The sequence below is a fragment of the Dendroctonus ponderosae genome, unplaced genomic scaffold (assembly GCF_020466585.1).
Source record: "Dendroctonus ponderosae isolate FM_Combo_2020 unplaced genomic scaffold, Dpon_F_20191213v2 Dpon_F_20191213_7, whole genome shotgun sequence".
Classification (NCBI taxonomy): Eukaryota; Metazoa; Arthropoda; class Insecta; order Coleoptera; family Curculionidae; genus Dendroctonus; species Dendroctonus ponderosae.
The window spans coordinates 9,965,641-9,990,802 of record NW_026018916.1 but is presented as its reverse complement, the minus strand read 5'-3'; the positions used below and the strand labels follow the sequence as shown (position 1 = coordinate 9,990,802).

The 25,162-nt window shown below is 32.1% G+C and overlaps 3 protein-coding genes across 14 annotated transcripts in view; 1 reads left to right on the top strand and 2 right to left on the bottom strand.

Moving 5' to 3' along the window:
• Positions 1–8,645, top strand: part of LOC109542847 (beta-1,4-glucuronyltransferase 1) — a 37,012-nt gene extending 28,367 nt beyond the window's left edge. For 5 of the 10 annotated variants that reach the window (XM_048668684.1, XM_048668682.1, XM_048668681.1 and 2 more), the window contains 12 exons: positions 28–340; positions 1,856–2,024; positions 3,049–3,339; positions 3,432–3,724; positions 5,188–5,338; positions 5,423–5,597; positions 5,707–5,860; positions 6,170–6,957; positions 7,607–7,790; positions 7,914–8,110; positions 8,163–8,293; positions 8,350–8,645. In XM_048668684.1, the coding sequence (XP_048524641.1) occupies positions 332–340; positions 1,856–2,024; positions 3,049–3,339; positions 3,432–3,724; positions 5,188–5,338; positions 5,423–5,597; positions 5,707–5,860; positions 6,170–6,385 (1,458 nt within the window). In that variant the 5' untranslated portion in view covers positions 28–331 and the 3' untranslated portion in view covers positions 6,386–6,957; positions 7,607–7,790; positions 7,914–8,110; positions 8,163–8,293; positions 8,350–8,645. The remainder of the gene's footprint in view (positions 1–27; positions 341–1,855; positions 2,025–3,048; positions 3,340–3,431; positions 3,725–5,187; positions 5,339–5,422; positions 5,598–5,706; positions 5,861–6,169; positions 6,958–7,606; positions 7,791–7,913; positions 8,111–8,162; positions 8,294–8,349) is intronic. The other 5 variants (XM_019912275.2, XM_048668687.1, XM_048668686.1 and 2 more) reach the window with 3 other exon arrangements.
• Positions 8,646–11,021: 2,376 nt separating this feature from the next.
• On the bottom strand, positions 11,022–17,702 carry LOC125505200 (chromodomain-helicase-DNA-binding protein 2-like). Of its 2 annotated transcripts, XM_048668527.1 has the most exons (4): positions 16,946–17,702; positions 13,901–14,116; positions 12,796–12,987; positions 11,022–11,610 (listed from the first exon to the last, which is right to left on the bottom strand). In XM_048668527.1, exons 1-4 carry the CDS (start codon positions 17,628–17,630, stop codon positions 11,399–11,401), a joined length of 1,305 nt encoding a protein of 434 aa, XP_048524484.1. In that variant the 5' UTR covers positions 17,631–17,702; the 3' UTR covers positions 11,022–11,398. The 2 variants fall into 2 exon arrangements, 1 of the variants encoding a protein (XP_048524484.1); XR_007281994.1 differs by lacking the exons at positions 12,796–12,987; positions 13,901–14,116; positions 16,946–17,702 and adding an exon at positions 11,759–11,990 and having other exon boundaries at positions 11,518–11,610.
• A 2,950-nt stretch (positions 17,703–20,652) lies between these two features.
• LOC109542892 (trypsin 3A1) lies at positions 20,653–24,402 on the bottom strand. Of its 2 annotated transcripts, none has more exons than XM_019912347.2 (6): positions 24,254–24,402; positions 22,646–22,838; positions 22,414–22,567; positions 22,184–22,312; positions 21,106–21,216; positions 20,653–20,869 (listed from the first exon to the last, which is right to left on the bottom strand). In XM_019912347.2, the coding sequence occupies exons 1-6, from the start codon at positions 24,261–24,263 to the stop codon at positions 20,708–20,710; spliced, it is 759 nt and encodes a 252-aa protein (XP_019767906.2). In that variant the 5' UTR covers positions 24,264–24,402; the 3' UTR covers positions 20,653–20,707. The 2 variants fall into 2 exon arrangements, with proteins under 2 accessions (XP_019767906.2, XP_019767905.2); XM_019912346.2 differs by having other exon boundaries at positions 23,987–24,372.
• Positions 24,403–25,162: the final 760 nt, after the last annotated feature.

Genomic DNA, 25,162 nt, shown 5'->3' with positions numbered 1-25,162 from the left:
ATTGAAATTTTTATACCGTTGTCGTAGTAAAACTTGCTACACTAAGGATCTGCTGAAATAAGCAGAGAGAGAACGAAGTGGTGGTGAACTCAGAAACCGTGTCAGTAAAATGATGAGAGCGCAAAATTGGCAGAAAATTTCAATATTGTCTTGATAAAACGGAGAAAAAATTCTGAATTGCATATACCTTCTGCAGTGCCACAAACAATTGTTCCTGAATAGAAATGTGTCTGCAAATAAAAGTGTTTGATCGAATAAAGATTTCTAAAAGATAACTCAAGACGGAAGTGGAAATCAAATATTAAACGTGGCCAATCAGTTGAAGATACTAATGTGTCAGGTAAGTCGGTAGAAAGTAAAGCGTTGGTGGTGCTGATTTGAAAAGCAACATGTGGATTATGTTTACTTTAGGCAGTTTTGTATTTGGATTTATTAAGAAAATGTAATTGAAATTTTTTCCATATAGTAACAGAAATTATTTTCTCATAAATATAACGAACATATGAAGTTCGCTACGAACCTACGAACCAAGCAGCTCTGTTGTTATGTTGTCTTTTCCTTGAGCTTCGTCATGTTTGAGCTTTTTGATAGCTTTGATAGTTTCTTTTTATGTGGGTTCTTCTACCGGCGGTTCTGCAGTTTGATACTCAGTTGTAGTCTGTTCATTTTGTGATCCATGTTTAAAAGTATGTCAAAGTACTGCTTCCATTTGTCCACTAGAAGAAGACTAAACATAATTTTCACTTTCAATAAGAATTGCAAGGTGTGCAATTGCGACGTAAGAATTACCAATAAAACTTTCTCATGAAATAATTGTGTTAAGGTTCTATTTTAATTATGGAATTCCAAAGCTTATTATTTTCTAGTTAAATTACAGACCAATTACAATAAATTAGTAATTATATAATTGCACATTTAGATGTCAAAATAACAAGTTTTACCCAAAAGATGTTTTAGCAAAATATTGCCCGAATGCAAAAGATAAACCATTAAAATTCCCATTTCAAATTAAAATACATGGCGTAATTTCTAGCATTTGTTGTTCTAAGAAGTTGGAACGTGGGTTTTCCCTGGTACAATTACCGGCAAATGTTGTTATGATATAATATATAAATTATTGATCTATTTTCAAAATATTGCTGGTTAAAGTAAAATATGCATGATTTGCGCTTAATTAGCCAATTTTTGGTAACTGTATGATAAGAGATGAAGTAGGCAATATTTAAATTAAGAAAAAAATGTGGTTGGCTCAATGGTGGATATTCTGCTCAAATATTGAATTATGAAGTAAATTTAAAAGTGCTGATTTAAATGTAATTAATGTTTGGTTGATTCATTGATTCATTAAATCGGCAATATTGCAAAAATACGGGCTCGTTTGGCGACAACAAACAGGTTATAGGTATTTCATGTAAAAAAATTTTCTTTTATGATTCTGTACGTGGATACTAAGGTTAAATTCCAATTTTCCTTCGCGAATAAAATACTATTAAAACTTTGCGAAATTCCAATTAAAATTGTAGAAATTGTGAAATGCATTTAAAATTGTAGAAATTGTGAAATGCATTTAAAATTGAACTAGTAACTTTATCGGCCTGTGCTATAGTAATCGAACAAATTCGTGATCGACATTACCTTTTCCTTTGATTTATAAATCCATGTTTTACTAGTATTCCCTACAATTACTTCATATGAAATTAGGCTTCTAACAGGACTCTAACAACTATTAGTCAATCTAATCGTGTTTGAATTTTAAGGGTGCGTGTAATCGGAATTGCATTTGCCTAAATAATTCATTCATTCATTAGTTATAGTTCATGTTACATGATACTAATAAAAGCTTTATTTCTTTTAGAGCAAATGGCGTTTCTGGAAATTGAGCATATTTATTCTCTTGTTCCTAACCATGTACAACATATTCCTCACTATAAAATTGATGTACGCCTCATCTTGCGATAAAAATCAACCAGAGGTTCTCTTTGAACCCATAAAAGCTGAACCACCTGCAATAGGATGTAGTGATAGTGAGTATTTACATACATACAGATACATACATGCTCTTAAGCCATACATTTTAATACTTTTTAACAGAATACAATGTAATTTTTAGCTAATTTTGTAATTGCTATGTCTTCCTTTAGTTCATTAGAAAGTTCATTAGAACATTTTAGTTCTAGCTAGAAGTATATAAATACTTAATACTCAGAGGGAAAGTTTTATTTTACACGATGGTTTAGGGTTGATTTTTACGATTGGCCTTTTTTCGGAACTCGCAGTGGAGAGTATTTTTACACCTCTTGGCTGTTATTTTAAAAAGTTACCTCTAAAGCGTTTATGCATGTCGGAAATGATGTAGAATGTATTGTAGACAGAAGTCTTCCGATTTTGACTGAGCGTTTCAAGACGTATTTTTGCCTCCTTCGGCATTTAGCAAAATACTTAACTTTTAGGTAAACAGCTTAAATTTGTTGTATTATTGAACAATTTGTTCAAATGTACAAAATGTTCTTGCATGTCCATTAAATGACTCAAATGATACTGGATAGTATCGACAGAATCGAGGAACTATCGAGAGAAAAAGAGGATGGATGGCCCTCAACACTATTATATTATCATAAAACAATGCCAAAAAATATGAAAACTTATTCTGTTTTCGTTTCCTAGTCGTGTTATTTCTCGTCTTGGAGATCGGCATTGGCCTCCCAGATCATGCGATTTAACTTATTTAGGCTGTTTTCTTTGCGGTTTTTTTAGTCACAAGTTTATGAGAACAAACCAACAACGAGTGAAGCCTTAAAATATTAAATTCAATGCTGCATTTATGCGCAACAGTCCTTGAAAATTTTATGAAAAGCAAGCAAAGCAGAGGCGGTCTTTGTCCGATGTCTTATTCCATTCATAACCTCATGATGTGTACTTCATTTTTCAATAAATGTTTCAATCTTATGAAGCAAATATATATGTTTTATTTAAAATTTAAATCCACAGTTCTTATTGGAACACCCTTTATTTGTATTTACGAGCAATATAACTTAGGGTTTCTTTTAGAAGTACTCGAAAGTTATGGAAGTCAACCAGAAATTTCAAAAAGTTCAACCAGCAAGTCCCTGCCTGATAATAGAGATATTGAGAATGATAATCGACCACTGACTGTAAAATATAATTTAAAACTGGATTTGGCCCTAGGAAGGTCAGACGATAGAATGCGATACCTTCTTTTTGATAATGTAATTGTTGGTGACAAGTTTGTACATCTCACCGGATTGTATAAAACAAGTTTGGCTACACAAAGTTCCTTGGATAAAATTGCCTCGATTATTGAAAGCAGCCTACACTGGGGTAAATAGGACAATAGGTTGTTATTTTAGCAATCAGAATATTAAAAGACGGTTTCTGTATTAGGATGCTAGATTATATTATCGATCTTTTAGGTGGACCCATCTCACTGGCTATTTTCGCCGGATCAGAAAAGGAATTGAACGGTCTTTTAATGTACATAATATATTTAAGAAAGTGCAATGTGAGAATTAAGGAAAGAGTTTCCTTTCACTTGGCAATCTTAAAAGACAAAGGGCCAAAAAAGATTTTAATAGATGACGAAAGAATTAGCAAAATGGGGTGCGACGACCCTATAGGAGTCTTAAAAAGCCTATTGAAGGAAGTAAATAAGGGTGTAAGTGACGCACACATTTATATAAAAAGCTCATTGAATTTTTTTCTGAAGGTAATAAAGTTTTTAGGCACACTTTGTACACTTGGTTTTGCAATTTTATTTCATTTCATTTTGCGTATTAGACTATATTAGACTTAGAAATTTTCCGCTTTCAAGTCGCCACCCAACACAATTTTGCTTTATACATGCTTTCTCTGCTTATTTAAGTTCTCTAATTATGTCTACAGCCAGAAATAATTTTTGAGATATCCGCCCGTAATTTGACTTAGATAGAGGGTAATTCAAAATTCTCGTCACTCCTCTGAAGATCTGCGTGTTTTGGGGGTATTTAGAAAGTGTACAAAATAGGAATTTAATATATCAAAATTTATTTTTTTCATTTGGGCCTCACAGCAATGGTAGATGAGCTTGAAATTTCACTTTTTTAGCTTTATGTCGCTTTCTCAATAGAAGCAGTTGACTTCCAATAAAAAACACAAAAGTTTCGAACGTTTCTGTTATGGCAAGAATTTTAACAATTTAGTCGTTGGCTTGTACGTTTTTTTTTGCTCTTCATGTAAGAAAAAGCCACTGCCAGATAGAAAAATTGTCTAAAGTTTATTGAAAATATTTTAATTAAAATGTTTTGCTGCATAACCGTCATGGCAAAGGACTAGAAGGCTTCTATAAAATATTGCTAATAGGAAATTTTTTGTCGCAACTTAAAATGTTAACTTTTCTGTGGCAATTATAACAAAAAGTTTATAAATATTTTTTTGTGTAAAATATAGACTTACACTTTACACGAAAGTAGTTCCATTTCAGTTCAGAAAGTTAAATACAGGTTCAAATTTCAATTGATCTTGAACTGGTACGAAATTCGTGCAACGTTGATACATTTAGTTTCTACTTCGAGTTCAAGTTCAGTTGTATTGAATGTATATGAATTCAGTTGAATCAAACTTAAGTTTCCATTGTACAACTGGGCCAAAATGTACAAAAGTAATTTTTAAAACTTCTGGAATCAGGCTTGTCTAAGTGAAAATAAAACCGTGAAAACAAATATCGGCTAGTTTAGTGCTAATAATTTAATAAATTTGGTGTATAATGGCAAAAACTATTAAATAACATGCATTAACACAGAAAAAACACATTTTTGCAAATAACGGTTTTAACTCGTCATAAAGCTTCAGCGCCTTATGCAGACAATGTCTGAGATGGTTTTCATACTAATATGCCCACTATTGTTGCTGAGAACAATCCCTAAAAGTCCACGGTTCATTTTTTTATGTTATTATAGGCATCGCCAAAATGTGGACATTTGTGAATATTTTGATTGGTGAAAGATTAGTTAGACTAGATAATTGAGTTTTTAGATAATTACAAATTCAATGAAAACGCCGGCTTATGTATTTATATTTTCTATTGTTCAATGAAAGGCTTTACATGTAGTTCCGAATTTAACTCGCACGTACCAAGATCCACGATTTGCCAATATGTTTATAACACAGCATTTTTAACTGTGTATATTTTAGGGGATAAGCCCATGGCGATTTAAGATTCCGTACCCACAAAATGTTCTAAGAAACTTGGCTCGCAAAAATTGCCGTAGTGAATACACGTTTCTCATTGATGTCGATATCATTCCCAGCAAGGGCATGGCAGAGAGCTTGAACATTTTTTTAGGTAAAGTTTAAAAAGTAGCTTTTAATTACGAAAAAATATACATTTTTGTTCTGAAAATTAAAAAAAATCTGTTTTCTATTTCAGGGACGCAAAAATGTCAGGGTAAATGTGCCTATGTTGTGCCAACGTACGAATTATACGAACGGGTTGCTTTCCCACCGGATAAGACTGATTTAGTGCGGTTGGCCAATAAGGGATTAGCTCGACCTTTTCATCACAAAGTATTTATTTACAATCAATATGCCACGAATTTCAGTAGGTAATATTCCCTTTATATATTGATATTATTTCATATCTATTTATCGTGACTTGGAAAATGCATCTCAAAATTGCGCCTACAGGAAATTTTACGTATTCTACTATTTTAGATGGGAACGCTTTCAAGATCCAGATATGAACATTCGAATAAGTCACACTGTGACAAATTTTGAGTTTCTCTACGAGCCGTTTTACATAGCTAATGATACGGTTCCGCCACATGATGAACGATTTATTGGATATGGTTATACCAGGAATAGTCAGGTACGGATTTTTTTAATAGTTTTTATTTTTATATGGTCCGCAAATTTTTCATTTGGATCTTAACATAATGGAAACAATTTATCATCTTGGAGTTGTGTTTTTGGTAATTGATTGATTTAATTCATTTAAATTGTTATCTATTATTAGCTTACAACTATTTAGTTAGATGACTAATTTTTAATTTTAAACAGCTACATACTAAAAAAATATGTTCCTAAAGTATGCACTCGCACACTGCTTAAAATTTTACGGCAAAACTAGTTAAGTTAAAAGTAAGGAAAGCAATCCTATATTAATCGCATATTTTAGGTATACGAAATGTTTGTGGCTGGCTACGAATTTTTGGTCTTATCCCCAATATTTACCTGCCATTGGGGCTTACAAGTGAAAAAGACACGCCCCCCTTGGAGGGAACACCAAAACAACTTGAATCGAAGGCAATTTGATCAATTCAAGAAGGAGATTTTCTCGCGCTACAACAAAGACCCTCTAAATATGATTAAACCTAAAAAGAAGAAAAATTAGTGAAAATACTTTTTCCTGTCTTTATAATTTAGCCTTTTAATAAATTATTGAAATTTGGATAAAAATATGATTATGTTTATAACGAGTCCCGGCTTAATTTTTATGTTTTGTATGGTTCAAAATAATTTATCATCAAGCAGAGGCAACTATGGCAAGGGATTTTTAATAGTAATTTTGAATAAGAAATACACGCAATTATTTTCAATAATTTTTTTTTAGTACAATTTATGTTCACTACCACTTTCCCATGCAGTACAAGTTCACTACTTTACTACAGAGTTTTTTGCAATGGATTAGCATCTTCCTAAGGTCAACAATGTATGTTCCTATAACGCAAAAACGATTATTTTTCAATATAGCATGGTGACGTTTTCAGTATTTTACAGAATTTAAAGGTGCGACAAGTGATTATACCGGTTATTTATCATGTCACAGAAAAATAAATTTTCAGTCAAAACTTTAACATGTCACTCATTTTCGGTCAAACCATTTTCAAAATTCTTCAAAGTTCTACCCCACAGATCGCAAATATTGGATCATTGAAGAGCTTCTCGATATTCACAAAAAAACAGGTAAGTGTTTAACATTTATTCGAGTAAGCTTGAATGGTTTACAGATGGGACAAGAAACTATATTGCCAAGACGTTGGTTTAACACCTGAAGTGCTTTGTTTGTCGATTTAATTATATTTTAGTTACTATATTACGTTTACAATTGACCAGATTAAGAAATATAGCGAGACAAAACTTGCCGCTCTAGTTTTTGAAATAATAATTTTCAAACATGCTTTTATTGAAAATTTGACAAAAGATTTAATTTCTATCAAGTTCATTTTTCCTTCTGCTAATTGGATAACACCTCCAGAGGAATGACGCCAATTTTAAATCACCCTGTAGGACCTTTGTTGAGCCCGTCAACAGTTTTCCCTTTCCATTATTACGATTGAAGAAAAAAAAGTTTTTTCGATTTCAACTCTTAGTGCAGACTCATATCTGGACACGGGTTCTTCTATGTTTGATATGTCTCTCTTGTTTACAAGGTTGTTTTAAAAAATATAGGGCCTATATTAACTGTTTCGATCTAAGGAGGTTTGCAACACACTGAGAAACTATTACATAACTGCGGAGAGACAAATTTCAAAATTCTCTGCTTTGTAGTACGACATTTTCATTTATAGCCTCTAGTGCATTTAAACAAAGATTCACACTAACTTATTTCTAGGATTTGAAAGGCATATCTCCATACATAATCGTAAGGGCCAAACAAGAGGATTTTCGAGAAATTTTAAAAGTTATGCATGAAGGTTATTATGATGGAGAACCCACAATGGCGGCTTTAAACATTACTCCCAATGCGGTTCTCGACGAAAGAGCGATTCATGCTATGACTGAAGGATTTACTTTGGGTAAATCAATTAAAACACAACTCTGAAATAGATCTTAGAGATACAAAATCAGAACACTAGTTTTGAAAAACAATCTTATAATTTATGCAGCAAAATATGTTTGACGCAAGTTCAAACTTTTAGTTGCCAAATGTAAGTACAACGGTTGCATTGTTGGAGCATGTATAAATGAATCCACTAATCCATGGGATCCAGATATGGAGGAAAAACTAGCTTGCACTGTTGAGTGCAACAATGTCCGCAATTTGATTATGTTTTATGCTCACATGATGAGAGTTCCTGATTTGTGGCGATGTTTAGGAGTACAGAAAGTTTACGAGGTTACTTAGATCTCTTACAGAAATCCAAAGGTTTCTCTGTCCTGTTTTGTAGATGTCGTATCTGTTTGTTAAAAGACCACATCGAAAAAAGGGCTTGGCATATCGGCTACTTGAAGAGTCGAAGTCTTTAGGCGCGGATGCTGGTTTTCCGGTGATTAGGTGTGACGCAACCAACGTACACACGTAAACAATGCAAAATCCTTGAAAATTTAATCTGCAAATTTTGTTCCTTATTTTAGTGCCAAAATCTGTGAACGTTTGGGAATGCAGCAAGTAGCAGAAATCCCTTATTGTACCTACTTGGATCAGAAATTAGAACCAATTTTTAAGCCCCCATGGCCAAACGACAGCGTTAAGATATTCTGCGACTGCTCTCCTCAATATCATGAATTGAAAAAGATTCTTCAAGACAAAAAAAGCTTTTCAAAATTTCGTAACCTTAAAAAACGTAGTCAATCCAAAGATGAACATGTTTAAAAAAAAAAAATGTTAAGCTAAATAAAAAAGGTGACATGAAATAAATTAAGTAACTGTGTTTGGGTTATTCATAATCATCGCAATCACAAAATTTTCACGAAAAATGGTGGTGTATTTGAAGAATGCGGTGCTTGCCTTCTATAAGAAGTTGCTTGATTTAAAAATTGCGGTTTTTAAACGAACAATATAGTTTAGATCTGTGAAAATATATCGGATCGAATACGATCCTTTTTACTTAAAGAAAACGGATGAACGTTTTCACACGTATTCGATTAAATTGAAGGCAAGTATGGAGATTAATTTAGTTTTGTTGCAGCTAACTTCAAAAATCGTTAACATTAAGAAAAATCACGTCGTACAAAATATTGGATAAAAATAGCCAGAATGAAACTGAATTGAATAATCTTATAATGTCTCATGTCAATACAATACCTATTTGTGCGAATATCTTAACTTATTTCAATTAATTGATATTGTTCTCGGTTTACCAACATTTTGTTTCCTAAATTCCTCTTGACCCAGTATAGCTTTGCTAACTTACCATTTACATTTATTATTAGTATTACATAAATTGTTCAAAATGTTGATCATTTGCATCAATAAACAAGACCTTATCAATTAACCCATTAACTTGTAATCCTATGAAAATTGTAAAATTTCGACGAAACACGCATGCACATCTTTAACCATGCTGTAGGTATCTGCCGTAATTAGTTCAAAAGAAGCCTAGTTTGGTTAGAAATAAACAAATTGTGAATTTGGCACTAAAATTGATGAACGCGTTTTTAATATATTCATTGGAAAAAATTTTGTCATCAATTTAATTAACCTAGAGTATCGTAAAAACTCTTCAGTTCTGGGCATATGTTTATCTTGATGTCTTTTTCCATTCTTTTTAGTTTCCATAGTTTGTGCAAACTATATTTAATATCTTAAAATTCCAATCTTCGTGGTCTTCTAAATACAGCACTCAGCAAATGTTAATATACTTTGTTCAAAAAATGATTTCTGCGAATTACTAACATTCATATGAATCTTGTTTTACCAGATCTTCACTAGGTCTCGTTTGGGCTCGTAGGCACATTTTGGATGCGTAATCTGTCTTTAATGGGATATTTTAGATTTATTCTACTATGTTTTATAATTAATTAGATAGATATTTTCAAAATAATATGAATTTTCTTACAACCTAGTTCTCAAACAGCCGCAATATTGCATTAACGTCTAGAAAGGCCTTTTCGAGTAATCGATTAACCAGCTGATTATATAAAAGGTTCTAGAACGCAGGAATATTGTTTTCTGCGGTTAGACCTAGATATTAACGACATGAATTTCCGCTAACTGGAACAAAGCATGTGGTAAAATAAAACGAACAATTTCAAAATAAATACAATTTATTTACGAAAAATTGCGCATTAGAAAACAGTATATGGCGTTGATCCTTTATGTAATGCTGTTACACGGGGTTTTTGATTGTGATGTCTAATTTCGAAAACTGGTCCTTTTTAACTTTTGCCTTAACGCTTCTTCTTACCATATGAGTATAACCCTGATTATTTAAATGTGTCAATCGTTTATTATTATTGCTCACAATTTGTTAAATTGACATTTGCTCTATTATCCTAGCTTTACGTTGTATTATATAGTTATTTTGCAAGTGCACAAAATGTGAAATTTTTGCAAGAGAAAATATTCTAACGGCTTCATAAAAAGCTACCTCTATCTAACACATTATCCCGGATTAACTGAAGCATAAGCATATACATTGAAACATATAAAATAAAAAACACAGCTTAGTATTATTGCCTAATACATGCTAAAAACCTACCAGCATTTAAAAGTTGATGTAACAGAAATGCTTTTTATATCCCGTTACATATTCGATTAAACCAACTACTCCATTACAAAATTTTACTACATTATCAACAATGAAAAACATTATTTTATAATCAATTTAATAATACTTTCACTATAAGTATGTTTTTTCCTTGTTTTTTTCTATTTTGGGTCTTCAAGCATGAAATGACTTCTCGACGTTCGCGGGAACTATCCAATTGATTTAAGTAAAATAAGTCAGTTTTTGCTTAATAAAATTTTTGCTAAAACCCGTACTAAATGGTAAATAGTAACATACTAAGATTACTTAACAGTAAGACACAAATACTTGGAAGAGAAAGCAGACATTTTTTACAAATTTAAATTGTTTTTAATTATTCAAATGGAAACTGTTTGGAACACTTTCTTGAGAATCAAAATTGCATTTACCCAATACATTAGCTCAGTGTTATCGTAGCACAAAAGCAAAAAACAGATTATTTACATTAAATCAACAAATTAATTCACGTTTTTAGTTAAAAAAAATCATTAAGTGCTCCTTTTCAGTTCCTATAGCGTGCATAAGTCAAATATAGTAGTATGTAAGGGGAAGGCGATCTATAACAAATTCAATGTTTATTTACGATACAAAAATATAAAAATAACAATATAAAAATATAACTATTTTAGTAGAACTTTATAAATAACAGATATTTTATATTTTTGCAATAAGCAAGAGAATAAATGGGTAAAAACACATAACTTATTAGTGTTGATGTGCAAAGTTGTAATACAGTGCTATTAAAATGCGAGTTCTCAATACTAAATTTTAACAATTTTGTCATTTTTAAATTAGAGTCAGAAGAGGAAAACCTAGCAAAACAAACAGAAACTATACAATCCAGCAGAGTGAAACAATCGTACCAAAGACCTAAAAATATCACGACTAGTTCAACATGGGTGCTGTAAATTGCCAAATTTGTTCGGAAAATTGTATCAGTGTTTTCGATTATAGCCATACTTCTTTCCATTGGTATTGCCTTGCTTGGATTGGTGGTTTTTATGATGTCTGTGATATTTCCTATGTCCACTTTCGACATCAAATCCTTCATGTTCGTCATTGAGTTTTCCTTTCTTTGAATACCCTTTCTTACCTTTCTTGTCTGAACTATGGCTGGAGTTGTGATTTCTTCCTTTTTTAAAAGCACCTAGTAACATTAAATTTAATTTGAAATATAATTGTATGTGTAAAATGTGGTAAAAATGTGTACTATGGATTGTGAGTGATACACAAAACAAATCAACGTTTTAAGCCTGAAATTACGAATCATTTATGTTAATTTTAATATTGTTTACTTGCGATTAAAACTATTTGGCCATGTTTGATCGTTTCGAATTCTGCGGTTTAAATATTTGTTACTATAAACTCTGACACTCAAACGTCTATTTCTTTCACATAATTTATTGACTAAAGGCGGTCCACTTTCTCAGCGATAGAACAATGTTTCATTTTAGAAGAACAAAAAGTACTAAGTTTTTGCTCAAGATCAAAAAAAGTAGAAACTATCGGTCAAATGTACGAAATAATTTGTTTAAGTTGGAACTAAATTAAATATTTTAATATAAAAGATTAATTTAAGTTGGAATCAAGCTTTATTTCTACACAACAATACAAAACATGTGGTAACAAAATAGAATTTCTATAATTGTTTTTACCAAATTGATTGTTACAGAAACTGTATGCTTGCCGAACATTTTACAAGACGCAAACACGATTTTATAAAAATCAGCTAGAAGCAGAAATAAAATTAAACTCTAGAAAATTTCTATCCGCTCTAAAATATAGTTTAACATGGAAAAGTGAAATTTCCGATTTTCATTCTTCAACTGGTAAAGCGGTTTATGTGTAACTCAGGTATTGTCATAAATTGTGGGTCCATTTTTTGCAAATTGTGAGTGTGCATAGACTTTGTCCGCGATAATAAACCATTCGATTTAACAATTGTGAGGAAAAACTCATTTTCCAATCTCATAAATTTGTTAGACTTGCAATAAACTGTTAAAATTAAAACGAGAAAAAGAAAATTTAAATACGCTAATTTTAGTGAAAGCTGAAGTCTACAACAATGCCGATTTTATGTCCAATTTCTTCGTATTAATTTGCTCTCATATAATGACTTTTACTATAACCGATTGAGTGGTTTCTCAGTTAATGTACCGTTTCAGTGGTTTTCCACCAACACTGTATCGATTTTATAATGATGCATTTGATAATGATCAGATGTCGACATTATTAATTAAAAACCGTATAATGGATTATTTCCATAATGCGACTACGAGAAATTTCTGAAATAAACGATGGTTTATGCTAATTATACCTACAGTTTTCGTACCTTTTTTGTTTTTGTAATGGGAATGACCTTGGCCATGTTTCTTATGGAATCCCTCCTTGTGGTAATCGTCATAGAATCTGTGCTCCCTATGATATTCATCTCGATGAAATTTGTTATGGTACCCTTTGGTTTTGTGACCTCTCTTGTGTCCCTTCTTTTCGCCGAATTTTGCAGCTTTATGTGATTGAGAAGCTAATATACATAAATAAATAATTATCTGTGTTTACTCAATAAATTTTATAAAAAATTGCTGCTTAAATGAATTGTAATTCTTATAAATTCTTATAGAAATAGTGTTACCAGTTTGGGTCATTATTTAGAAGTTTCATTTTCATATTGTTGTAACAAAGTGTGTGTTATTGTTGGAAACACATTGATAAATAATGCTGTTTGCTTAATATAAGCTTATAGTGATAATTACAGTCAATTAAATATTACTAAATATGAAAAAGTTTTTAAAAGGTATTAATAAACTTTTATTTTATTTGATAACCTACAATCTATAAAACTAAAAGTCCAGATATTAATCACTTGAAAAAGCTTCGGTCTACGATTAATCCAAATTGTCGTATTATTTAACAGCTGTGTTTCCTGGATATGCTCGGAGAAGCAAAAGGCTTCTTTGATTCTCAAATGATCCCCTAGCAAAACGTAATTTTCGAGATTTTAGATAAATATGCTTGATCCAACTTCAATTAAAATCACATGATATCCGGGGTATGATCCGAGCATAGACGTATATAGTTTACAGTTAAAAAAAATATTGTTTCTTAAATTGCATCTTTGCACTTTCTAATGGATCATATTGCATTATAATGTAAATTTTTGAATCGTTTATGTTATTGTTGCAGTAGCTTTGGACTCAAATTCACAGGTAATTTCGAAAATAAGCGTTTTTTGGGCTTATTTATAATTAAGTTTAATTAATAATTATGTATATATAAGTTTTCGAAACTATGTCTTTGGACCTTTATTCGAAGCAAACATTTAATTGCCGCTAATGCTAACAGGAATATAAAATATTTCACTTAACAGCTGTTCTGTTGTGATATATTTTCAACTCTAAAGCTAACCCAAACTAAATCTTGAAAGTTGTATTTTTTACCTTCATGTTGTTTTTTGTAATGTGCCCCATCATCATGGTGATGATCATCATGGCCACCTTTTTCTCTGTGATAAGCCTTGTCGTCGTGGTCGTGATATTTCTTATGATTTCCTTTGCTATCATGGTGGCTGGAATTATAATCCTCCTCATCACTTTCACCATGAGACCTATAATGTCCGTCATGATGGTCGTTGCCATTGCTTTTCAACTTTGAACCTGGATAAAACAGTTGAAATAATTAGTATTACACGAAAATTACCAAAGATTAACCAAACACTGGTACTGCTTTTTTCCAAAATACTTCAAAAACTGTTTCATGTTCGTTCATTTGTTCGCAAAATCCAAAGGTTTTGTGTTTCAATGGACACATTCTGCTGCATATTAACTTCCACTTGTGCAATTTAATGTAATTAAAAATAAACCGAAAACCGCGGAAGCAAGGATGTATAAAAACCTATCAATTTCTTACTACACCTATTGTAAGAGACTTTCTGACAAGGCGTTGAAAAGCACTGTCGGTGTTGTAATAAAGACTTTCACTTTTGTTTATAAAGCTTTAACCAAAACATACTTATTTTTTATAGTCAATAAAGTAAACGGTTTTTTGTGGTTCTTCTAGTTTAATTATGCCATCTAAGCTATTAATAATAATAATTGCTAAATCTCATAAACGCTTCAGTAAAAAATACTTTACTACTGCAAACACTTTTTTGACTATAACGAAACAAACTTATAGACCCCACAATAACATTCAATTGGTGACATTCGGTTATGGAGACAAAGATGTAAAATTTAATAAGTAATTGTCATTAATTAGATATGTTGGCGGATTTGCAAAATGATGCCAAATTTTTCTTTTTAAAATTGTTGCATATAATTTACTTCTGGAAGTTAAGTAAAAGTTATGTATCTGAATTGAAGAGATGCGATCAAAACGGGGAAGAAACAAGTTATTTGGTGAGGAAAGTATTTTCCTCATCTTAAAACTCTGTAGTTGCGTAGAAAAATGAAACAGAATAAAATGGTCATAGAAAAATATTGGTGAAGTAGAGAAATTCTTAAAAAACTATACTAAATATGTGTCAAATTAGTATAGCTGCATCCACATTCTAAAAACTAAGGCAATATTTTAAATAGTAAGTTTCTGCTACAATAAGATATGATAATTTTCCAAATAAAAATATAAATGTTTCATGTATCCAATTCTGAAATTTTGCCATGGCATAGAAATTATAGCAACTCAGTTCTGGTTCACACTGCTTTTATTGTGCATAAACCCAATATCTAATAGTAGTCATGGACGTCACAAGTAGTGCAGAAAACTGTATAGAATACTGGGAATTAGTAAATTGCTAGTATTTTGAAAGTGCAATGTAGATAAACCACTTTCGAGGGCATCTGTGTAATAATATACAAGGTGAGGCATGCGAAATACCTAAATCAATTTTCGATTACTTAAACTAAACTTAACATACAAATTACGTTGCTGACACTGATTTCATATTTGTAATATTTATTTCTGGATTTGATAGATGTATAAGAGTTTTGAAGAGTTTGCAAATTTGGATTCTCAATTGAGTGAAATTTACTGCGTTAACTCATTACGTTTTATCACAGGTCTGCATAGTTTATTGCAGAATTATTCAACTTCACTTTATAACTACACTTTACAAAATCAGTTTTCATCGTTTAGAAGGACTTTGAAACTGCACGTTTATGTTAAAGCGTTTATATTATATATATTATATAAAATTTCGAGTTGAAAGGAAACATGCACATACAAACATAAAATCGCTTTAACTATTGTGAAAAGTTCAACGCGGTCTCAAACTTAAAATCACCCAATCAAATTTTAGTTTTTTTGTTATATGAATACCTTTCTAGTTGGTCAGAGTCGTAAAGTATATTTAAATATGAAACTTATTGCTAGTTGTTCATCTACCATAATTAATTTTTCCCATTTTTTTTCAGTTATTCTAAAATTATAATTAATCACAATTTACGTCGCCTGTTTATTAAATAATTAATCAAATTTTAGTTTATTAAAATTGATTGCCTTGAAAGAGACGGTGGTGGGCTTTTGATAGATGGATTTGTGACATAAAGTTTTGATATTTAAATACGTAATGAATAGAACAGAAGGATTTAATAAATTTAAACGTTACGTTTTCATTCAATTACAGTACATTTTGAAGAACTACAGATCACACATATTTCGAAAAATTACAAATCTTGTATCTTATGGTAGATTGATGTAATTGCATCTTTATATGACGATTTCATTGCTGATCACTTTTGCTTATGTCCTGTTCGATACTGTAGAAAAAAATATTAATTTATTGAATTATAAAACTATTGAGCTCATTTCATATTTTTTGTAGAAACGGCGTATAAAACTGCAGAAATAATTATTATATATTTGTAGTTACGATTTCTACTTTCATACTAAATTGATTATTCTTAATTTTTCAAAGATGGGGTTCTTTCAAGTCTCGTCTCACCGCGAAACGCTCATTTACATTAGGATAAAATGGAATTAAACATATTTCTAAAATAGGGCGTTTAATTTCATTAAATTCACTTCAGGCAAGCGCTCTAAAATACTTTCAGGATTCGGCAAAATGTAAACAATGCAGCGTAAAATTTAAAATGTTACCAATTATACAAAAACTTAATAATTAGATATATTAGTTTCTGCATTTGCAACTTTTTATGTGAAATTTAAAATATCGTTAAATAAATTATATATTCAAAATGTTCAAGCGAATTTGTAACGGGAACCATATACGGAGTGCTCCGTTTCCAATATCTAAGCTGCGAGTTATTAAACTTTATTTTAAATTTTGGATCTCTTGCCTCTAGTAAATTGCGTGGACCGATTTTAAAAAATGTTCTAAATGATAATTTGATATATGTATGTTGATCAATGGGTGGTCAGTGAGACAGGGTCCAAAATCCTCAAAAAAGAGCCAAATAGTGTTTCACACATTACCATTTCGTTTATACGCTGTAGAAAAATACACCATAATATAATTAAAAACTAACCTGAATGCACACTGGGATCTGCATGCGTCTGCCAATCAGCCGACTGCGCCAATACATGATCATCATGTTCACTACTCGGATGAACTTGAACAAAACTGGGTCTAACAATTTGATCACTTGTATAACTGGGTTGTGCATTCAACTTCTTATAGGGCAGCATATTAGGAATATATGTGTTGGTTCGTGGTGTAAAAGGTATAAGTGGCTGGTTCTGGATGCCTATCGGGTTTTCCAATTGCGGTGTTACCGATTTAAAATCGGATAGCTTTTGAGGCTCCACACTAATATCCATTCTTCTCGGCGTGTTTGCAAATTCATTACGTCTGGCAAGTTGATGTTGAGCCGCTTGTTCACTCATTTTAGCAAAATCGGCCAAAAACGAATTCGGTTGCCATAATTGAGCATTGAGCTGCTGAGCGTTACCACTATATTTTCCAATACTCCGCACGGTCGGTTTTATCAAGTTCCTAAAAGAGTTTCGAAAAATATCCGATTGAACTGATATAACGTTTGGTCGAGGCACCACCGAAGCACTTTGCTGACTTTCCGCAATACCACTTTCCGTGAAGGGATTGAAATAGTCCGCTTGTGGATTTATCGCGAAAGAATTTTGATTTTGTTCCACACAGACAAATACACGAAAACAACAACAAAAAACCACGAAAGCTAATGTTGATTGAGCCATGTTATTTTTAATCACCAACGGAATTCCTTCCGGTGTCTTTTAGAGAGTGTTTCATAAAACTACACCGGTCAAGTCGCAGAATGGGTAAAAACGTTTGCGACTTGTTGCGGCAACTTAAGTACCCATGCCGGCAAACAAAAATGAAAGGAATTGGTTCCACTAAGTATGATCTGATTGATTTATTCATGTTTGAAATAGTTGGTCGATATTTATACGTATTTTTCATATCCACATTCATCACAACCCAAGATCCATTATCCATCACGATGATGGATTATTCTCGGATGTTCTGCAGTCACTTGCATTTCGCCAACAATCCGTAATGAAAAACGTGATTTTGTGCTGAAGCAAAGATTTTTTCAACTTTAAATGGTTATGACTTAGCTGTTGGTCAATATCTGGATCCAGTCTTCTGACAACTCAGTTCCGGTTTTCCAATTGCTTAAATCTATATGTTTGTCGCCCTCGACACAGGAAAGTCGTCTATTAGGAAATACTCTTTTTACGATATCAAATTTCGTCCTTTCGTCAACTAAATGGTGACGATACGCAAATGTTGTGAAATTTTTGTTCTTTCTACCCGAGAAATAGCAAAAAAACATATTTGTTAGAGCCATTTAGGACTCACCTTGCCAAGAATCAACCCTGCATCAATGTCGAATCAAAATGTTTTTTTAAAGTACCGTTAGTGGGACAGTAGACCGAGAAAGCGGATGGTAAAAAGGGTAAGGCCCGCATGCGCACAGGGTGGTATAGTGTTTAGGTTCTTTGTTAGTTACCACACCCGTTTTTGTGGCGTTTTTTATAAATAGTTCAGTTGTTCGGCGTGTTTTTGTCTGCCTATTAAAGTACTTAAGCAATTTTGGCTTTCATTTCGGACCGGGTTGTGAAGGTAAGAGGGGTAGTTTTTTCGGACACATATATTTGTTCCGAACGTTTCTGGAAAGATGATAGCTTACATAATCATCCAAAAATCAAGAAACTTCATTGGCCCGCCTGTTTGCAATTTACAGAGTGAATAGTAATGCTAAGATTTTTTTAGTTATCCGTGGCGATTGCTTCTGTATCCTATAGCTGCCTGTAGCGTTTCCGGGCTGCAGCTTTTATGTCCCCTGCAGTAAAAAAAACATCCGCAGTCTTTAATGAATTGTGTTTTGAACCTTAAGGTTTTGTACTTCTTTTACGGTTTATTCCATCCTTATGTTATATTTTGTGCAAGCTTTAAATTTTAAAACTTGATTTTGGTGTTACTTATACTTCCATTTTTTCATTCATGAACCGCCTATCGATAAATTACCATGTTCTTCGATAAATTTCGTGGGTTTCTATCATCGTTCGAAAATTAAGTTTCATTTTTAAGTGATCTCTTCGCGATTTTTTTGGGTTACTCAATATTTTTAACAAAAAAAATTAATTCGGTTAGTACGCGTTGTGCATTAATCACTGCAGCTTAGGGCTTGTGTGGTAGCTTATGGGTAGGAAATGGAGGATGGGGCGCCAGTTTGCAGAAAGCTGGTAAGAATGCAACAACTGAAGTTTTATGGATTCTTTATATTTTTTTCTTTGCTTTGCTGATTTCAAATAAATTTGGCTTTGGACAGATTTCCTGCTGTATTAAACACAGTTTCTTGTTTTTTTTTCAGGTGACACGACGCAGCTTTCAGTAAGCTCAGCATTAGTTTGCCCCTAATTGCCATGTACATGTAGAACTTTTAGTCCCATAGTCATCATTCTGATTCTTCTTCTGGATTCTTTCGTAGTTAATTTTTAAACCTTGGGAATATTTTGGGAGGCTTTGTGTTTCTATATTAATTGAAGCTCGCTCATCTGAAGCTTTCGTCTCGCTAAAGAACCGCTTCAGATATTGAAATTTGGAATTCAGTATTCAAGAGAAGAAGCATCTATGGTGATTAAACAGCAACTTCTTCATATATGAAGGTGGTTAAATTTACCTACGAGATTATACTGCCGATTATTGCTGTAGTTCAGAACGGCAAGAAAATGCCTTTCTAAATCAGCGGATTAAAACAAATTTGGATACAAGAAACAACAACAATAATAAAACAATTTATAGATATTTTATATGTAAAAGTTGGTTACCAATAAAAAGAAATCTATTTGCGTTAATAATCTGAATAGAACCTATTAGTACCACATTTAATTGAAAAAGCACAACCCACAACATTAGGAAAATAGCATTTCTTATACTGAAAAAAGATAATCCATGAACATGCATAACAAACCTGCAATATCACCGTTTAGGAATGATTTCATAAACACTAAGATACATTGTGCGGGTCAGATTAAAGCCAGAATTTTTTTAATACTTTTTCAATTGTATTGAGGGGACTTTTTAATTAACACGAAAATATCAATTGCTGAATGTTAATGAAATAGTGGAAGATATCGAAATCATTTGGTAAAATGAAGGCCAAGTTTGAAAATCCCCAAATTTCAAGCCTTAACAACCATAAACCTGACGAGGTGGTAATAATTCATCATACTTCGAATGTTTCGTTAATTTACCAAGCTCACGATTTTATTGTAGGCTGGTACCGGAGCAAAGTCTCAAAGCCACAACAATATCAAAAAAATTGTAACATATCAGTTCTTGAATTAGTAAATTTCAGGTGTTGCGGCTCTTTTTGATTCCTATGGCAATATCTCATTGATATAAAAGTTGTAAATAAGGCAATAGGCAACCATTTAAGCCACAGCTAAGGAACTTTTGACTTTTTACAAGCGATAGGTTGATTAAAATTTTATTGCAAAGTTTAAAAAAATATCCGTTCTGTTCGGGTGAATTTATTTGAAATATGTGGTAAATAAACGAATTAGTGAGTGTATTAAGATAACAATTATTGTTTAATATTTATTTTGCAAAATGTACCCTCCCTAAACACTTCCCGAGGAATAACGCCAATTTTCAATCACCCTATTTATTATATAGTGATCAATATTTTTCCACAGTAATAGGAACTACTCTATTTCAAGCTTGAATTAACGTAGGTATAGGACAGGATAGTTTTAGCCAATAAATATAGCCAAGTATATTGAACACATTAACATCGAAGTTCCTACAACGTTTTCTTTTTAACAGAAATAATATTGTTGATGAAACTTAAAAATTCAGTAACTTTTGTGTATACTCCTGGAGTCGATGCCTGCCCACATACGTCTCCCCATGAAACTATTCCAAGTTGAATAGAATCACTTACAAGAGGACCACCTGAATCACCCTAGAAAAAAAAGGTTGTTTAGTAAGTCAGTGTGTGTGTGTCTGATAAATAATATAAAATAGATCATGAAAAATTATTTTTGATAATTATATCATTTTGTACTTTTGCTTTTAATTAGAAAATGTTTCAATGTATGTAAAAAAGGTCTAATACTCTTTCTAAATTGCTTCTAAAATATTATAAGAATTTATTTTATTTTATAAGTATACATTAAATGTTAAATGGGATATACATACAAAACATGAGTCCTTTCCAGCAGCTCCTGCACAAAACATTCTTGAACTAATGGCACTTCCATAATAATTACTTTTGCAAGTTGCAGTTGTAATTAAAGGAAGAGTGACAACCTAAAAGGCAAATACTTATTATTGATCGCATTTTCCTCATTCCTTTTACGGAAGAACTGTTATTTTTATTATACAGGGTGTCCCCCGAATATGAGCTGCTATCCATAACTTGTTCACAAAGTACAGTTACACTTACTTAAGGTGCTTACGGAATTTAGACGCAGTTCTGAACGTTCTCACTGATCCTCCCTAAATTATAACATATTTTGCTTTGAGAATTTTCAGAGTAGTAAAAAAAGTTCTGCTTTTACACAGATTAGATTAAGATAGAGTAAACAAGTAAGTCTCCAATTTGCTTTTTTTAAATTATAACTCCCCATTTTTCTCCTAGAACCGTGATCAGCTTTTGAAAAAGTCACATGTTTATATGGGTGGTGTGCAGCACTTTTTCAGGTAGCATGTTGGAACAATTTTTTTAACAAATTTATTGCCAGCATAAGAGCGAGTATGGATTTGCTCAGGTGCCAAAGATTAAAATGCTTCAAAAGTTAATTTTATTGACAAATAAATTGTAAATACAAACAAAATAAACAAAATGAAGATTTTTTTCTTAACACTTTGAGATCACCGGTGATCTCAAAGAGAATGGCACCCTTGTAATACTTCATGCTTATGTGTGATGAGTATCACCCGGCGTATCGAGATATTTCATAACGAGGTGTACCGTGAACCATAAGTGATCCTCACGGTACAAAAGGGAAATATTTGTTGAGGATCACCGGTGATTCTCATGGCAGCGAATATGTTAAATGTATTCACGTGCAGCATGCAGATTCGTGTTATCTCTGTTTTGCCGTTTCTGTGAATGCAACTAAGTCTAGCATACGAAAGTTGAAACAGATTGCGAAACAAATTGCGTAAAACAATCAAATACACCTTGGGCGTATTTGATCAATGAAAGCTAGAAGAACATCTTTGTTCCGGGAACATTAATTACTTGTACCAAACACCTAGACTAAATACTTACTTGCAACACATCAGCGAGATCACCGTCATTGCGGGTAAGGCCCCAACCTGTAGCTACAGAATTTTCACCATTGCTAAATGCTGTACCACTGGGTGGTAGTGAAACTGTTTGTACATTAGTTCCCAGTACCTAAAAGTAAATTTATTATGTTTACATTAACTGCTATTCGTATTGGCGACTTCTTTTCAAATGTAATCCTTATTATAGTCAAACTGTATTATTTAAATTACCAATGGAGACGCAAGTTCGACAACAGCAATATCATAATCATAGGTATCTTCATTGAAATTAGGATGTGCAGTAATCGTTTTGGTTTGAACCACTTGTCCTCCCGTGGTTCGATATGTAGATCCTGCTCTAATTGTAATATGGCTTGCTCTCGATCTTAAAGAAAAATATAGTTACAATGAAAGACACATAATATTTTGGTAGCTCTTGGTCAAATTAGCCATGGATACTCACTCTTCAGCAAAGCAATGTGCTGCACTTAATATAAAATTATTTGCAATAATTGAACCACCACAAGCATGCTGCCCGTCGATTAAGACTGAAACTTGATAAGGATAGTCTGCAATATCAGCATCTTGTCCACCAACTATGCGGACGAAGGAATTTTGTGATATGCGTCGGAGAGACGAGTTTGAAATGGGGTTTCCTATAAAAATAAGAATTTATTAATATTGCATATGTACAAATCTAGGCAGTCTATAGACGGAAAACTTTAACAATATTTACGAAATACGTATTTTGAATCAGATCCCTATCCCCGATCAAATTTAATGTAATATAATGCAACGGTAAAGTATTTTTGAAGAGTTATAAATTAAATGGATATAACAAGTAGTGAGTTGTCAAGTGAAATTCTACAGTTTGGCTGGCAACTAAATGGTTGGGCCTATTTTTATAGAAACAATTCCACAACATATTTTTATTTTTTTTGTTTTTATTGTTACCTTGTATATTTATCGTCTCTTTCCTTCCGATCTAGTCGAGTTGAAGGAAATAGAGTTTTTCTTATTATTTCTTATTTTTTATTCGATTTGTTGATTTATCTTCAGTTCAGCGAATTATAAATACGAAGAATGGGGGATTGTACGTTCGTTTTTAATAACATTTTGTGTTCCTTTTGAGCATAAACATTGCACGGTACTTATTTGAAAATCCGCATAATTTGCAGATGCACTGGCAACCTGCTACAAGTAAAAACCGCAGAAAATGCCTTTTTAAAGATTAATTTCCACATTTATTCCACAATAAAACCTATCAAATACCCTGGTGAACATCCAAAGCGGTTTTGCAGTAGGAATTGGACATTTTTCTTAGTAATAAAAATATACTAATAAAACTTGGTAATTTCGGTCATTTTCTGAGAATTTAAATGAGAATCATAATGATGCTTTTTTAGGGTTCCAATTTTTGGCCATTTCATATTTAGTTAAAAATGATAATAATGTCCTATATTGAAAATCGGTATGTTGTACAGAATATTTGACCAATTTTAAAAGAATATTTGTCTGCCATTAGTCCTAGTTATAAACTAGTTTGTGAACCAATTAAACTGAGTCGAATTCTACCGGGGTAATGTGCAAAGAAACACCGTGTTTTAATTTCTTGTAAGGGACAAAACGGATCTGAATACAACTACATACTATAGCTTGCAAAATGTAAAAGTGTGCAAAAAATCAAAAAGCATAAGATGCCCAAGTATCTTCATCTTATCAGTTTGGTATCGTTTACAGCTACTAAAGCATACATATGGATGAAAAAAACAGAGCAATGAACACGAAATAATTAATAACTTACCATTTGCGAAAGCGCAAAATATTAGAAAGAAAATACCGCTCAAATATATAACAGTCATTTTGCACAAACTAACGCAATAAACTGTTTTTGGACTTTAAGGTACAAACCTAATCAACACCTTAATAATTAAAAGGCAGAAGCATATTATCCTTATATAAACAATTTGAGATAAGAAATATTAAAAGCATCTACATAGATTATTATTATTGTATTATCAGGATTAGACATGAGATTTAAGAATATCTGATCTGGAAAACCGCAAATTACCGAAAGCCATGATGTCTCTACCTGATAATCCATCAGTATAACATTCACCAAGAATTAAATTAATCGCATTTAAAACTATAAGCACGGCTTTTTAAATGATTTATTTCAGCTTGCACAGATCAAAGATAAGATCGGAATAAAGTACCTCAATCTTATCAGCTATATTAATCAGAAGCGCGTACTTTAAATTTAATTTATTGACGGTACAAATTATTATTTCAATACTGGTTTGAAACTATACACTTACAGAGATAATAAGAAACAGAATAACAAGAAATACAAATTTTACTTTTTGATCGAATCAAAAGGTTGATAAATACACGTTGATTCTAGAAACGTTCACCGATGTATTTTTTTATTTTTTTGCGCGTGATTACACCCTTTTTGGGGGGGCATTTGTACAAGTACATTAATCGATTAAAACTTTATTTTACATTGATTAAGCGATTAAAGGTTTTAGTTGCACTGCAACTATTCCACAGTGCCTTTTTCTTTGCCCTTAGGCTTAGTGCCTTGCAATATAAAGCGAATGCAGAGTTCTTCACTCTATTACTATATAAAAATAACTTGCTAACAAAATCCACGAGACAGTGCGTTATCAACAGGAAATCAACATTTCAATGCATGTGGGCTCATGTAAATTATAGACATTACAATACTTTATATACTAGTATTTAGTAGACATTAAGTAGACGTAGATTGGCTGCGGTTACCAAGGTGAATTTGGAGCAAAAAAGAAAAGTTGTACCCGTAAAAAGTGAATCTATATCTATGGATATTAAAATTAGAAGATAAAAAACCTGTTTGCTATAATGTTCTTGATTGTTACACGTATACTAACTACGTACCGGTGCTTTTATTTATATGAGCATATAATTATGCATCATCAATTGTAATAACTGATATAAA

Coding starts and splice junctions, on each gene's coding strand:
- LOC125505200 (XM_048668527.1), bottom strand. CDS start 17,630: ATGGCTCAATCAACATTAGCTTTCGTGGTTTTTTGTTGTTGTTTTCGT. Junction 14,117..16,945: donor AGATCCCAGTGTGCATTCAG/GTTAGTTTTTAA, acceptor TGTTTTATCCAG/GTTCAAAGTTGAAAAGCAAT. Junction 12,988..13,900: donor TTACAAAAAACAACATGAAG/GTAAAAAATACA, acceptor TATGTATATTAG/CTTCTCAATCACATAAAGCT.
- LOC109542892 (XM_019912346.2), bottom strand. CDS start 24,044: ATGACTGTTATATATTTGAGCGGTATTTTCTTTCTAATATTTTGCGCT. Junction 22,568..22,645: donor GCACATTGCTTTGCTGAAGA/GTGAGTATCCAT, acceptor TTTTTCTTTAAG/ATCGAGAGCAAGCCATATTA. Junction 22,313..22,413: donor TCGAACTTGCGTCTCCATTG/GTAATTTAAATA, acceptor ATTTACTTTTAG/GTACTGGGAACTAATGTACA.